At 40.2% G+C, this 15,885-nt stretch overlaps 1 protein-coding gene across 1 annotated transcript in view; it reads left to right on the top strand.

Annotated features, from left to right (window-relative positions):
* CEPT1 (choline/ethanolamine phosphotransferase 1) overlaps positions 1–13,180 on the top strand; it is a 29,577-nt gene extending 16,397 nt beyond the window's left edge. Inside the window, exons 4-8 of the mRNA XM_010289155.1 lie at positions 4,147–4,231; positions 9,042–9,173; positions 10,046–10,204; positions 11,387–11,512; positions 12,353–13,180. Coding sequence (XP_010287457.1) covers positions 4,147–4,231; positions 9,042–9,173; positions 10,046–10,204; positions 11,387–11,512; positions 12,353–12,472 — 622 coding nt within the window. The 3' untranslated portion in view covers positions 12,473–13,180. The remainder of the gene's footprint in view (positions 1–4,146; positions 4,232–9,041; positions 9,174–10,045; positions 10,205–11,386; positions 11,513–12,352) is intronic.
* The last annotated feature ends 2,705 nt before the right edge of the window (positions 13,181–15,885 follow it).

Raw genomic sequence — 15,885 nt, 5'->3', positions numbered from 1 at the left:
AAAGTAAACAAACAGGCCGGTCTGCAGCACCAAAGACCTTTCCCCATTTTTGATTTTGTAGTGCTGTGGGTTTTTTTCTCCTCGTGCTACCTATCTTTTTGCATTGAAGCTAAAATAGTTTTCTACTATTAGTTGATAAATGACCCACTACTCCAGTTTGTGTTTTCTGTAGTCCTTATCATAGGAAGAGGCACTCCAATGTGCAATGGAACTTATGTGGAAAAAAAGTGTAGTACTATTTATGTAATATTTAAGCAGGAATTTTTCCCTTAGCCGCTAAAGCAAGCTACATGTATTTTTCCTCAGAAGGCTGGTGTAGGGAGTACAGAAAGGCTTAGTCAGTCTATATCCAGACTGAGTAAGCCACTTTCCCTTCAGCCCTGCTTTTGTCTTGTCGTTTTATTAGGTACCTTTCCAGTTCTATCAGAGTTTAAAAACAATATGGTGACTGAGGCAATTTATGGATCTTCTTATTACTAGTACATTTTATCTTGAAGCAATTCGTAAATACAAGTTAATGATTAAAGTGTAGGAATGAATGTTCTCTAGATTGCCTGACGTGTTAATGTTTTTCAGGTAGTGCTGTGCATTACCTTTTGCTCGGTATTTCTTGACAAAGCCATTGTTGCTTTGTTTTCTAATTGCATTCTTTCACTTTTTTTTTTACTGTGTTACAGTTTAAGGGCTGTTTAAACTGTGTTACAGTTTAATTTCCTTAGCCTTTTATGAAGGCTGGTAGCTTGTGTCGTGTTCAGAAGCCTTAACTTGTTCCCATTTATTCCTTCTTTCACTCCCTTGTCGTCTAAGTCTAGAGCTGCGCAGTCGTTTTGACTCAGCACAATTTTGTTCAGCTGCCAAACGAGGCAGTGCAGACCTTGCACTGCTCTCTCCTTTGTCCTGGCATCATTCATGAGGCCACACAAAATGGATGAGCAAAGCTGATATGTTAGAAATTGCAACAGGAACCTTTTTCTTTTTTCGTTGGGTCAGTTTAGCTAAGCCAATTTCCCTATCCAGTTGATGGCATGAGACTGTCATGCTGGCATAAGGGAGAAAGTGGGACTGAGCAGTTGGGTTTTTGGGGAGAAAGTGGCCAGTCATTAGGGAAGCCAGGATGACTGCTCCTTTAGCAGCAGCATGGATTTGGTCCAGTTTATGCCGTAGTTGCACAGTCATTTTGAATTTAAGTTAAATGAATAGAGGAACAGTGTGCTTCCTTTCCCTTTCACCCAGCTTCTGTTTCCAAATGTTGTTCCCTTTTGTGGTCTAGCTTTGAGGAGCTGCCTGTCTGGATTCCTATATTCTTAGATTTCTAAATAATGGCTATTTGTCATTCTGGAAGAAAATTTCACTGGATAATTCCAGCATCAGGCAGGTACTCTACTGGTGTCGTGCATATCTTTAAGTCATCCAACAGCATAGGATGTTCCCACTCTTCTCTCTTCCTTGATATTAAGAACTCAAACTATCACCCAAAGTAAAGCCTAGGTGTTCAGTTTCTCCTCAGTTGGTCTTTGTCTTCTGTCTTAAGGAGCGCTTTAGCGTTAAAAATACTCTCTTTATGTAGGATTGAAGTTAAGACTCATATTTGTTCTGCAATGTGAGATTCTTATTATAAAGTCAGGGAGGAGTTTTTAACCAAATATACATGCAGTTCATTGCTGAACTGATGGCGTTTTTATTTGAGTTGCGAAGGGCAGAACTACAGGCAATGGAGCCAAGGTTGTACCATGGATGTGTAAAGAAGATAATGCTGTCTCCCTAAACTGAATCTAGGCACTGCTTCCACAGAACTGGGATCCCAACCAAATCCGTGTAAGAGTTTGTCTTTTAGAATACCTTGTCTTTTATCTGAAATTTTTTAAATTTTTTTTTTTACTTTATTTTGCATTAAGACTACTGCTGCCAAAAGAAACCTGTTTTACTGTCCAAGGAAAGCTATAAACTTGAGTTACCTACATTAGTTCTCAGTCACTGTTTCTGTGAGCTTTCTCAGTTGCTTTATATTCTTTTAGGCCATTGACAGAAGTAATGAAATACTGAAGTGCATTCCTCTTTCTAACCTGTGCGGGTTCATGGAGCTCCTTCAGCCCTTCCTCGGTTGGGCACACTGAAAACACATTTCCATGCTGCCTCCAAAAGCTAGGAGGAAGCAATCTGCATTTAATCAGATGCCTTGTGCATCTCTTTTCTTGCATGGCCGAGCATTTCTACTTTTTTTTTTTTGCAAGGTAGCTCAATGGCTTAATTTGTTTGTATGAGGCCTGAAAATACGGATTTTTTTTTTAGAACATTCTTCGTCTTTCTGGAAGTTAATTTTTTTCCTCAAGCCGGTTCTGATTGCCTTACAGGATTGTTAGTGAACAAATCACAATGCAGGAGGACCCCTGAGGTTACTTCCCGTGTCTCATATCTCCATGCTTGGTGTAGCGAAAAGAAAATTTACAGAGCAAAGACATCTAAAGGAAACTGTCGTCTTACTGGAATCCTCTCTAGATTTCCTCAGACAACTTTGGCTAAACTTTCCTGTTATATGCTAAGAGTCTGGCCAGTTTGTGGGTATTGCTGCTCTCCCTTCTTTATCCTTTATGCTCCCCTCTGCTGCTTCACTGCTTATTCACTTCACCACTAAGCAGTGGTGGTTTGCAACAGCGATAGTTGGGGTTGGGTGCCTCAAATCCCGTTTGCCTGCTGTCGACAGTGCCGCCGCGTGCTGATTCTGCTGTCTGTTCCGTAGGTGCGAGTCCTGCTCTTGGGGAGTTGTTCAGAAAGTCTCGTGGCTGATGGGAAAGTGAAGTTGCGCAGTGGGAGAGGGATGCAGTGTTTTTACAGCACCCTACATTTAGAGAATCCATAGTAAGATAAGAGATTGCATTGAATACCACATACTGTTGCCCTTGTGCTTTCTTATGCTTTGGGGAATGTTCCACATCAGAATTGCATGCAGCCTCATAATTATCCCGTGTGTATATTGATCTGTTGCTGAAATACAACTTTATTTTGGCCATTCTGGAGATCCTCAGATGAGAGGACCCACTCCAAAACTGGAACAAAGGCTATAGCGAAAACGTGGTGGCACACTGATCTGATACTAAACTTAATTACACGGTCTTGTAGCTCATATGAGGTACACAGGCAAAAAAGCCCCCTCAACCATTATTCTCTGATGCCTATGCAGCTGATCATATCAACAGTATTTTTGTAACAGCAAAGCATGTATTTGTAAGAAGCAATTTTAGTCTTTTAGGTAGAGCTGTATTATTAGACATAAGGAATATGCCATAAACATTTCAAACTGTCTTGAAGGATTATTTTTGATACAGTACTGCAGTATGAGATAGTATTATGCAGCTTCATATTACACTCCAGCAAGTCCATCCTCTTTATATTTCACTTGTATTTTTCTTTACTTCTATTTCCAGAGCTGATTTGTATGGCTGTTTTCCCCCTCTTGCTAGCTCCAAGACTTCTGCATGCTTTTTAAAACGAAGTCTTAAACTCAGGCTTTTCTATAAGCCTTTCCATCTTGCGCTTCTACAAAATGTACTAGCTATGCTAGAACCAGAAGTAGTTTCTTTTCTTGCTGCGTGCTAGAGACTGAATTGTGTAATCTTTAGCAGTGCTGCTGACTGTACCATTTCCATCTGCATAAACTCTTTGGGGATTCATGTTTCTTTTTTAAAGTTTGGTGCTATTCAGAGACATCGTTAATATGAAAAAATAGGGAATATAATAAAAAAAATAAAAATAGGGAATATAATAAAAAAATAGGGAATATAAAAACATCTTTCCTGAATTTTGTCATCTGAAATTCTTTTTTTTTTTGGTGGGCAAGGTTAAAACAACATTTCTGCAACTGGCAGTGGCCAGTTAAAAGAAGAGTTCCAACTGTTCCTTTTGACAAAATGGACTTTTATTGCACTGAAATAAAACAAAAATATAGCACAGCATGAGTCTTAATTATAACAATAAAACTAAAATCTATTTTTGCTTTTGAAATTACTTATAAATTTTGCCTCTTGTTTTCCTCAGTATTTTGGAGTTTTTATAGTGTGCATGACAGAGGAGAGCTGCTGAGCTTGCAAATAACTGATTTGAAATTGCTTTGAATAATTTTGCTTTTTCTGGCTTTTTGTACCTAATCAGAATTGATGTGACTGAAGTACAAATCTTCATAATAATCATGCATTTACTGGCAGTGATTGGAGGACCACCTTTTTGGCAATCTCTGGTAATTTTGTTCGTGTTCTTATTTTATCCTTTTTAATAATCCCGTCGACACCTGGAAGAACTACCTGCATGTAGCAGCATAGTTTGATTTGTGAGGGGAAGGTCTCACTCTTCCTCATAAATAGAAATATTCTTGAGTATAGGTCGCATGGCAATAACTGTGCATTCTAGTTGTACCAGAGTTATTAAAACAAGCTATTATTTTGTATCTTGTGTTTGCAGGTAGAAAGTTATCAAATGTTGCACAAACTTAAATGTACCTTCACTAAGTCCAGCTTCCTTTTGAGAGAGCTGGCCAAAACTTGAACGAATTTCATGCAACAAGCTAGATCAGCAACGGAGGATTGAGGCTATGGGGGAAATTTTTGGAGAGCAGTTGGTAACCATCAGTAGATAATTTGGCCTGAATGTGGCTGACAGTTCTTATCCGTATGGGGAAAAAAATGTTTTTTTAAATCAAGATCGTCCTAATTAAGGAGGCTGTCTGCATATAGGTGCTGCAGGTGTTACATAGGCTCACCAGGCCATGTCAGCTGGCAATTTATGGGCTGTCATAAGTTGACTTTATATTTGCATTACTGAAGCCATATTGGACTATCAAAATGGCATCAAGCAGAGAAAAGCATATATGTGCACACATAAATTAAAAAAAAAAAAATTAAAATCTGGAAATAACATCTGAAGTGTTAATTTCCTGGAAGGTTTTCCTTCCTGAGTATTGATCTTGTTTGTGTACTTGATAAATGCAATTCTTAAGGCGGATAAATAAATTGTGATTTGAAATAAAACCAAGAGATGGTCAAAAATTACTGAAACATGCCACCCCAAATTGATGAATTTCTAATCTGCTTCATATAATGAGAAATAAATCTTCTAACATTGTAGAGAATATCTAGAAAAAGGAGCTAACCTTGGCTACCCCAATTTTGCTACGTGTGCTTTCAGGCTTAAAAAAACAGCTCCCCCAAATTAATTATGTAAACTGCAAAGTAAATACCATCTAAAGAGAATGAGTGTGAATAGAACTAATACTAAAAAAAAAAAGGTTACAAGTCATCTTATTGATGCCAAACTTTTCCGGAGAGATTAGTGTGGCCAACAACTTCATGCAGCTGCTATTCTGCATTACAAATAGGGATTTCCCAATTCATGCTCTCAATTTCCTTTTTCCTCTTTTTAAAAAAGGGGGGGAAAATGCTGCCACAGCAGCCTCTGGCACAATTCAGTGCAAGGTGATGTTTCTGTGAGCTTAGAAATTGTTCTGTTGTGTTATTTAATAACTTAACCTATTAAATAACCCTTTTTGGCAAAACGTTGAGATCTATTAGAAGTTCTGGGTTGCAGCAGCATTTGGCTAAGTCAGTGCCCAAAAGATTAAACTATTTTGAAGTCAGGTGTTGGATTGATGGAGGCATTTCTCCAGAGAACAAACTTGATCAGGTTTACCATGACAATTAAGAATTTTCCTTTTCCGTTCAACTTCAGATTTTTGTGTTTGTTTAGAGATAAATGTTATTTACTACTTGCAGAGCAAAATATATCACACAATCTCTCCTTACCAATCCTTTAATCTTTTATGTGACATCAAAATCGGTGGCTTGGTATTTTTGGTTTGTTTCTGTTGCAGGGGGAGAATTGAGTAAGATGATGTATACTCAAACATTCCACTTTCTTATGCTAAAGTGTGAAAAGCAAAACAATCTGAATAGGCTAAGCACAGAATTGTGTATTTTGTCAATTGTTGCTTTCATTAGCTTTCTTTTTTTTCTGTGAAACAGTGTGTACCTGTACTGGTTTTCTTCTTTCTGTCAGTGTAGATTCTCTTTAAAGGGTGTTAAAATGCTGTTCTGCAAGGCTCCTGGAGGTCGGTAATTTCTGGTGGATGGTGAGTACAACTGCAGCAGAGATCCTCATTTGGAAAATGTGAGTAAAGTGAGGAAGCTTAGGTGCAGCTTGTTTGATGAGTTGATTATATAGAGGGTTTTTTTCTGATTGAAGTGAGAAAAGTGCTGCAATTGCTTGAGTTTCATGTCACAACATAATCTTCAAGAGCATAAACACTTCATGAATATGAAGCAAGCTTGGTTTTGGCCTGTTTTGAGTTGTTATTCCTCTTACAGATGTGACTGAAGTGTACGTACATACATCTCTAAACTACAGCTGGGATCCAGCCTTGTGAGAAGGACTCCCAGAAGGCGATGAGTTGCCCAGCTGGTTGTGGTATTTGTGACTAGGAGCTAGCCAAGAAGAGTTTCTGGAGGGAGTGCCTCTGTCCGCTTAGGGATGCGTAGTCTCTTCTACACTCATCACTGCTTCTTCCCTGAGTCCTTAGCTGTACTCTTTTCCTGACTGTTTCCTAATAATATTTTCTTTTAAATCCTAATTCATGCTGCAAAAAAAAAAAAAAAATCTGATGGCACCTAGTCTGGAGGCCTGACATTAATTTTCTGGCAAATGATTCTGGACTTGCTTGCCTGGGCTCTGGCAAGCACTCGTTAATCCATTCTTTGCCTGCTGCCACTTGTTTTCATTAACATGCATGGTTTTTCCCAGACAAAATTTGGAATGATCCCTTTACCAGGATATATCTGTATTCAGAAGCTTTCTGTGCAGTGTAGCCTTTCTCTTGTAATCTATTTCAAAGGGTTTAGCAGAGAACATCATTTGCCTGCAAAAGATTTGTCTTGTGATACTTTTCTGCATTATTGACATAGTCCTGTGAAGTTCTGCATGCATCTGACTTCTGGTGAAACCGGTGCAATTACTGGCAAGGTCAGAATGATTGCATGGACTGCAGTGATATATGGACTACCAGGCAAGGAAATCATGTGGCTTGCCTTGTAGTGTTGTCTTGTTTAAAAAGTCAGGGGCTGCAATACCATTTTTTAGGAAGATTTATGACTACAACTCCCTCTCTCCTTCTACTCAGATTTTTTTTTCTTTTTTTTTTCCTCAGTGCTATTTGCCTGCCTTTGCTGCTTCCAACTTTTGGCCTTGCTGCTCCCATTTTGTATGCAAAGCATTTTAGCAGGCGCTGCCTTTTTATACCTGTCCTTTGACTTTCCTTTGCCAAATTTCTGTATGTGGCTTTGTTTCCCATTAGTTAGTTCTGCCAGATAAGTGTAATCTAGTACCTATCACTGATGCAGCTATGAGTAGAAGCAGAGACGAGAGTGTTAATAAAGCATAACTAGCCAAACTGCATGTTGTAACGGTGTGGTCTCGTCCCATCCTTCTGCCTTTCCTAAGCGTGATTCTCAGACGTGTTTGTAGTAGTTTTGAATTCATGGGGTGTTTTTTCCCAGCAAACTCCCCTTGTCTTTTTGGGAAATACCAAGCTTAATGTCTTTTTGACTCCTGTATGAAGCTTGCCATTGTTTTCTTCTTCCTGTAGAAGAGCAAATTCACCCCATTCTTTAAATACCAAAGTATCAACACTGAAGCAGAGGGCAGCACAGGTACCTTCCTTTGTAAGTCTGAGGAGAGACCCTCAGAAGTCCTAATCATTCACTAATGAATGATTACAGTTAGCACTGCAGTCTGTGGCTATGTATGCCTTTTATTTACTTGTCATTATTCTTTCTTTACTATCTTTCAGAATTTTTTTTTTTTGACTAACAGCGCAGCCTGAGCAAGGGAGAAATGTGTTCGAGTGCCGTGAAACTGGCCAGAAGCCTGCAGGGCAGTGATTTGGAGAGGTGGTCTGGGACCTCATCTGTAGGCTGCCTAAGAGCAAGGCATGATGTTGTGCCCTGAAAAGATCGAGAGATTAAGTTATTGAATGCAATAGGAAACTAATGATCTTTACCTGCTGAAAGCTACACTGAGAGTATCATTGAAGAAAAATAGAAACATCTTGACCTCATTCAGGCTTCCCAGTGTAGTTGGACTCCTTGCTGCTGGGGAGCCAAGTGTGTTTGTGCGGTTGAGTGCTATGACTGCAGTTCCTGAATTAAGAGCCCGTGAAGATTTTTTTTTTGTAGTTGTATAGATGAAAGTCGGGAAGCTTTGGGTAGTTTTTTTGTAAATACGTGCTTCCATCCCTCGAAGCATTCAAGGTCAGGTTCGGCCCCTGAACAACCCAGTTGAGTTGAAGATGTCTCTGCTCATTGTAGAGGAGTTGGACTAGATGCCCTTAAAAGGTCCCTTCCAACCCAAAGATTCTATGATAACGTTTAGTGTTGTTTATTTTGAACTCCTTCACTTCTAGTTTCTCCTGTTGTTCTTGAAACACTACAGTTAAAAAATGAAGAAAACTACCGCCTTTCTTTCAAAGCTGCCTGTGCCCATTTTTCACTTCATCGACCTCATCGCTTGCTCTCGTAGGCTCACTGGCTCTGAGATGACTTGTCTGATCTCTGTTTGCTTCCCTTGTCTAGCTACGTAAGGTAGTATCCAGTTTCTTAAGGGGCTTTATTTAATCATCTCCAATGGCTCTTGCTTTGCCCAGTTTGATCTTGGGCTGCAGCTGTTTTACAAGCAGCTTCAGAAAAGATGACTGGTGCATTTCTCTTCCATGTGACAGCTGGGTGATTTAGCAACAAGTTCTTGGTTTCTGTCCACTTCTCTGCTTTTGATGGCTCTTTTCAGGTAACTGAAGATAAGCCTGGCTTTATGGGAAGCTTAATGGAAGGATTATTGGACAAATACATATTTCTTTCTGTAGAAATTCAAATCTCTGTAGAGCAGATAAAGAAAAGTAAACATGGCATTGGAAAGTGGAGTGTTTGAGTGCACCAGAAGTATGAAACCCAATTTTAGTCTGCTTGTGCATATTTTAACTTCTTGTCTCTCTTCTATCTTCTATTAAGATTCCAATACTGAATATTCAGGTGAAAATATTCCCAGCTCTCTGTACTGTCGCAGGAACCATATTCTCCTGTACAAACTACTTTGGTGTGATCTTCACAGGTGGAGTTGGCAAAAATGGATCCACTATAGCAGTAAGTACTTTGTTCTGCTAGTTACTCTTTATCACTCTGTGGCTTTTCAGCCATACCTCTATTTTTATGTAACATAATACCTCCTACATGTGAAATATTTCCCTTTCAGTTCCCTGCTGGCTTGGGGAAAAACAAGTTAATATTGTCTGCTTAAGAATGGTAGCTCTAGGAGTCAAGAGTTTTATATTTTTGAGTGATTAAAAGTGCTCATCATATTTTGATATTTGCTTTTGAATTAATCATATGAAACAGGTTATACAAATACACACATCCCCAAAGAGTTCATAGAAAAGTCCAGTGCAAACTTCCATTTGGAAGGAAATTTGTCAAGAAGATTGCTTATGGTTTTGATCCTTCTAAAATATCTGAATTACTTGTATTACCAGTGAAAAAGTACAGGTGGAGGTGTCTGCACAAGTACCTTCTGTTTCAGTGAAGATGATTGATTCTGGAGTCCTGGGAGTTTTTCAGAAAGCAATTCTATGCTGGCCTAATAATTATTTGCTACCTAGAAGGCTGTTTTAGTTGCTTTCTAGCTGGCACAGAAAAAGCAATCAAGTATTGTCTCCTGTCACTTGCTAACAGCGTTATCCACTGTCTGTGACAAGTGTCAGAACTGTGCACTTCTTGCTGCCTCTAACCTTATTTTCTCCCCCAGCACAAGCAAGCTTCAACCACATTCTCAGCTGATGCTCATACAAGTTGCACGACACTTTGTTCCTGTTAGTACCAGTGTTCAGAAAGCCATGTTTTTAATGTGATTTTAATTAGAAACCACCTATTGCATATCACGTGACTGTTTGGGGTATTGAGCTTTCTTTGCAGCAAGCACGTTTTGTTAACCTAATGCTTTCGCTTTAATCTCACTGTAGGGGACGAGCGTCCTTTCACCTTTTCTTCATATTGGGTCAGTGATCGCATTAGCTGCAGTGATCTACAAGAAATCTGCTGTGCAGCTCTTTGAAAGGCATCCCTGCTTATATATACTTACTTTTGGTTTTGTATCTGCTAAGATAACAAATAAACTAGTGGTAAGTGTGCCAGAACCTTTGAGTTTCTTGTTGCAATAAAACTTTTTTGTAGATTTTAAAACTCTCTGGTTATACCATTGAGTAACTTGCATCTGTTTCTGTACTCATGCTTTACTTTCAGTAGCTTGCAGGTGCAGCGGAGCCTTCCGTTTGCCTTAAACTAATGCCGTGGTTACACAGTCGGTGCCAGTACAGCTTACAGTTGCCTGAGTTCTGTTTCTCCTCCTTTCCCAGCTGTTTGTTCACACTTCTGCAGTGTATTTTTGCACATGTGTGATGAGCTGGGCTGGAACAGAGGTGGCTGAACCCCACCTCAGGTGCAGAGGGGAGGAAGGTTTGGGAGAAGGAGAGAAGGTGACAGAGCTGCTGAGGTTTGGAACAGTTGCTCAGGGTTTAACTTAATTGAGGAGAGATAGTATTAACAGGTTTGTACCAAGGAACAGACGGCAATGCTGTCAGGAGAGGAGCCCCTCTTGAACAGAGTGAATGAGGGATTAAACAACTGCCGCCCCACGCCATCTCAGTTCTACAGACATATGTTGTGTTGCCACATGAAATGGATCAGTGTGGGACATAACTCGCAATGGAATAAAAGTTTGTCTTTCTAAGACCAGTTTACTACACAGTCACATCAACAGTTGTGCTGGTAAAAGTGAGGATGTGGTATAGGACAACCTCTGTGTGTGTTGGGGAGGGTGGGAAGGTCACACTTGGACATGAAAAGACATGATCATCAAACTGTAACCAGAGAGAGGTGGTGATCCTTATGGAATGGGAACAAAGAGGTGGAGTGAGAGGAACACCAAGTGTCTCTGACTTTTTGAAGATCTAGCAGCTGTGACTTTTTGTTTCTAGGCTCAACTAAACCTTAAAATTTACCAGTCTATTTCCATTGCATTGTTTTGTTTCTGGCAGGAGGAAGAGTTTGTGGGCTAGAAAATGTGTTAGTTTTTTTTTCCTGTAGCTACATTCTTTGTTCTAATAAGATACTTCTGTGCAAATCTTGCATCTCATATAGCTGTAGACTTTCACGGTTAAAACAGTATTGCTGCTGCTACTTAAGTACTCAAGATATCTTACAGTAATATGGCTTGAACTGTAACATTTTTGGTTTTATGTATTCTGAAATCACTCTACCTCGGCTGGTGTATGTTATTTCTTAAACTTCCTTATTTTATGTAGGTTGCACACATGACCAAAAGCGAAATGCACCTGCACGACACAGCATTCATAGGCCCAGCACTATTGTTTCTGGACCAGTATTTTAACAGCTTTATTGATGAGTATATTGTACTCTGGATTGCCCTGGTAAGTATGGGCTCACTTTTGCTTGTCAATAATCATTGCAAGCATTTGCATACTCTTTCATAAATATTATCTGCGTTGGTTGAGCCTAGCTGACTCACCTAGAGGGTGATGGGACTGAGAACCTACTTTACTGAGTTGATTTTAAATAGAGCTCATGCAAACAGAGGTAAACATGGTTTGCTTGGTGCGTAGTTTAAACAGCTTTAAAGCAATGTAGCAAATATTCAAAGCTTAGAATAATTTGAAGATTTGTGTTGATGTCTTGTTAGCAAGGGAATATATTATGCGCAGTGCAAGTGTAGTATGGCTGTGCCGTAGGCTCTTGGAAGCATGTAAGTCTGTCATTACTAGCAGCACCCATTAGGGGAAAAAGAAACCTTAACTTAAACTCATATGTGCTTATCAAGCACTCAAGTGTCATCTACCAAAACGCAGTGTTAACCTTTTAATAAAATTGATATTTTATGTATGATTATCACCATTCAGAGTTAATGGGGCATTTCACAGTATCTATATAGCTACTATAACTGTTTTCCCCTGACTCTAGAATTAACGACTTGCTTTCTTAGAGATTCTTTCTTAAGAAAGAACTAAGTAACTCTAAGAAGTTAAGAAGTTCTTTCTTAACTCTTTAAGTTCCTCTTTAAGTATTCTTACAGAGCTGGAAGAAAGCCCAGCATGCCTAGAAACGTACTTCACTGAGTTGTCATTCCTACACAGTTGGAGGTTTAGTTAATGAAAAGAAGACCCCAGTGCTTTTATCCTGAAGTATGTGGGTGGTGGTGTACTTTGTGGAAATCTAATAGATTTAAATGTGTGTAATTTTTTTTCCCTTGGCAGGTCTTTTCTCTCTTTGATTTGCTTCGATACTGTGTCAGTGTGTGCAATCAGATTGCTGCCCATCTGCACATCCATGTATTCCGAATCAAGTCATCCTCTGCGCATTCTAATCACCATTAGTAAATGGGGAGTCACCATAAGGAGAAATAAGAAAGAGTTGGTTTTCTACATGAACGGATGTGAAGATATGTAGGAGACTAAGGCAAAAAGCAGATAAGAACAAAGTAATTTATAATAATCAGTGTTGTATAACTTTTATTCTTTGTTATCAGTAACACTCCGTAACTAGTCTCCTGCCTGAGAGAGTGAATTCCAAGTACACCCTAGTCAACTCTACATGTAGTCAACTCTGTTGGTTCAAAGCCCACGAAAGCATGCAGGGAGTAATGCTCTGTCTTTGTAATTACCTTGATTACAAAATAATCTATATATGGTGAATGGATCCCCAACAACTGAAGTTTCTAATGTAGTATAATTACAGCTGCAATATGACTTGCTTTTAATTTTAATATTTCATCATCTCTTAGTGAAATACTTGTTTAGTGTCCACTTGAAATTTATTTACTAAAGACCTGAGCTGGTAAAAACAGAGATATCGCACTAGCTTGTGTAGCTGAAGCAGCTGCCAAGGTTTGAGTCTAGACTGATGTGGTTCTTTTGCTTATGCATTGGTGATAAAGCGGTTTCTTGCTAAAGAGTGAAGCATTGAACAGGGTTCTGCAAGCGGAAGGGATGACCGGCATGCAAAATAGTGTGGTATCTTTGTCAATTTTATTTTTTTAAATAAACATTATCTAAAAAGACAACTTATTTCTCAATTTTCTTCAGTGGAAAGACTATAAAAAGAAAATTTTACTGTTTACTTTTTTATGTATAAAACTTAAGCAAAATTTCCTTTCTGCTCTTAATAAATGAGAATTCTGAGAGCAACAGTTGTCTTCAGATGTGTGTGTTGCTCTGTCCTACTTAGGCTTATGATGTAAGTACAGTCCTGCCTGCTATTTAGAAAGCAGTTTTCTAATGCTTTATGTGTATGGTGTTGTCATTCCAGGATCTCCAAGAGGTTTCTCTGCCACATAGTGCAGTAAGTTTGGGCTGGGTTTTTTGTTGTTGCTTTAATACCATTTAAAATGTGGTGAACTACACCAGGGAGGCTAAGTTAGATTTAATGGAGTGTTTCATCACATGGATGTGAAGTGCTACAGTGTGTGCCACAGGCCCTGGCATTGAGGGGAACTTCAGACCCTGAACAAAGTGCCTAGGCTTGCTGTACAGAGCAAAGGGACTGTCTTCAGAGCAGGATCTGCCATGGCTATCGGGGAGCTGCTTGGGAGACACTTGGTGGGGAACGCAGGGAACCTGGTGGCTGGAATCCTAGCCCTCTGACCATGAAGTGTCTTGCTCAAGATGGTAAGAAAGTGCCTCTGTCTACTGGGAACTCAGAGCCACAGCAGTACCTGAAGACAACTGCATGTGTCTCTTCTTGGAAGGAATTCAAACAAACAAAAAACCCCAACAACAATAATCAAAACCTCACTGGGCCATGGGAAGTGGTGTCATGTATTTCCTGTGATACCCTAGCGATCAGAAAACGTGCTCAGGAAGTGGTGAGAAGAAAATTCAGTTCCTTCAGTGACTGGAGAGCTTTTAAAACCCTTCTTCCACCTTGCTGGGATGGTACCCAGTGTCAGACTATCATGGACAGAGAGGTCAGTCTTCCCAAGCTGTGTTCTTGCAGAGGCACAGGACTGCCTGGGCTAGAGGAGAAGCATGGCTCTAGTTTAGTTGTTGAAGTGTTTGTTTCTGCAAGGAAAGAACTGGGGTTGGCCCCTGTTTGAGATGTTGGAGGAGTTTTGGTTCCTTCCTGTGGGGTGATACCATTTCAACAAGTGAGTTGGAGGTCATGCCTCAGGATTGGGGCACTGGGGAAACGAGGAACATCTTCAGGATGATGGGGAAACTAATGTAGGCTTCCCCACTTTGCCCTTGAGCTCCCAGGCATTTGCATGTTTGTGAGCAGCTACTTTATGGCAAGTGCAGCTGAGAGCTCTTTGGGGGACCTGGCCCTGTGCATTTGTATTGGGGGTTCCCAAAGGGTCCTTGCCCGGCTCAAGCCTGAGGGAGTGTTTAGTTCCCACCACATACCTAGGGCACAGCTCTTAAGTGTCCCAGAAATGTTCTGGTCCAGGTGTCTTGATACTGGGAGCATTTCCAGTGTGTAAGGTGGCAGCTGTCTCTAGTTGTCACAGTTCTAGATACAACTGGAATTTAGATAACTAGTTTGTTTAGTTTGAACTACATTCAGCTGGGTGAAGGTTTGATCTAGCTTGTCTAACCTCTGCTGCTGTCCTTCAAGGGGTGAGCAAGGCAAAAGACCGGCAGGATTTTAAGGTGCTGAGGGCCTGTCCTCCCTTTCACAAACCATGTGTTTCTTTTCATCAGTGTGAAGTGGGTGCAGAACTCAGTTGCTTGGCAAGCTTCTCCCTGGAATGTAAGTAGTTTTTTATATGTATGAGATGCAAACAAGAGAGAGTCATGTTCTCCAGTCTTCAGGGTTTTAGGGGTTTTAAGCTGCTCCCAGTAACTTGTCACTGATACTTGAGACTGGTGAAGAACTGAAGTCTTTAAAGGGTTGTCTAGGACTAAACTTTCATTTACAAAACATGTTTAAGCTAAAGCCTGTTGATGTTCAGGAAATGGGGCACGTTTCCCTCAGCTTTTCACTACCTGGAAGTTCAGCCAGACGGGGAAAAAAATTCCCATTTCTATCCTGATAAAGTTTCAGTGCTATCAGGGAATAGTTACGGCTGGTAATCCAAGCCCTATAAAGTGTTGCTATGGGTGTAGTCTTTGTATAAATGCCTGTAATGAATAATGGAATAAATGAACTTTACCCCTGGCGCTTGCACTTTACCGCACTACATTGTGATCACAGGTTCTCTTAGGTACGCCTGAGAGCTAGGGCTGCTCAAGGAATTGAGGAGGGGAACAGAATTTTTGTGGGCTCAGCCTGACCTTGTGACATGCTTTTTCACTTTCTGTTGCATTCAGAAGACACTTAGAAGGAAGAGCTTTTGCAACAGCAGCCTGTTGATCTTCCTGGAACACCTGTGTCTGAATATACTCCCTTCAAAACAAATACAACTTGTTCTCTGTTAAGCAAGCTTTCCTCTAAAACTGTAAGGCCAGCTTGGTGTTGGAGTGTTGCCTCCTCTTCTACAAACTGATAAAGGAGTTCCCTTGCTTTGGCAAGGTGTTTAAAGACAGGAAAGAGAACGGTCAAGATACCTCAGGCCTTGCTTCTGTTTCATCTGAGTGTGTTTTATTTCATACTAGTATTTTTCTCTCATTTCCTTCCTACCCTGCATGCAGCAGGTACACCCAGCGCTCCTGTGCCCCATCTTTGAGCTTGGAATGAAGTGGCAGAGAAGTTTAATCATTTCCAGAGAGCAGGATGTGAAGACTGCAGCAGTTTTCAGACGTTATAGCCAGGTGGGAAGTGATCTGAGGTAGGAGCTGTGTCTATTGCTGTT

The sequence above is a fragment of the Phaethon lepturus genome, unplaced genomic scaffold (genome assembly GCF_000687285.1).
Source record: "Phaethon lepturus isolate BGI_N335 unplaced genomic scaffold, ASM68728v1 scaffold25776, whole genome shotgun sequence".
NCBI lineage: Eukaryota > Metazoa > Chordata > Aves > Phaethontiformes > Phaethontidae > Phaethon > Phaethon lepturus.
Note: the sequence above shows the minus strand (reverse complement) of the source record. Positions and strands in the feature narration are given on the sequence as shown.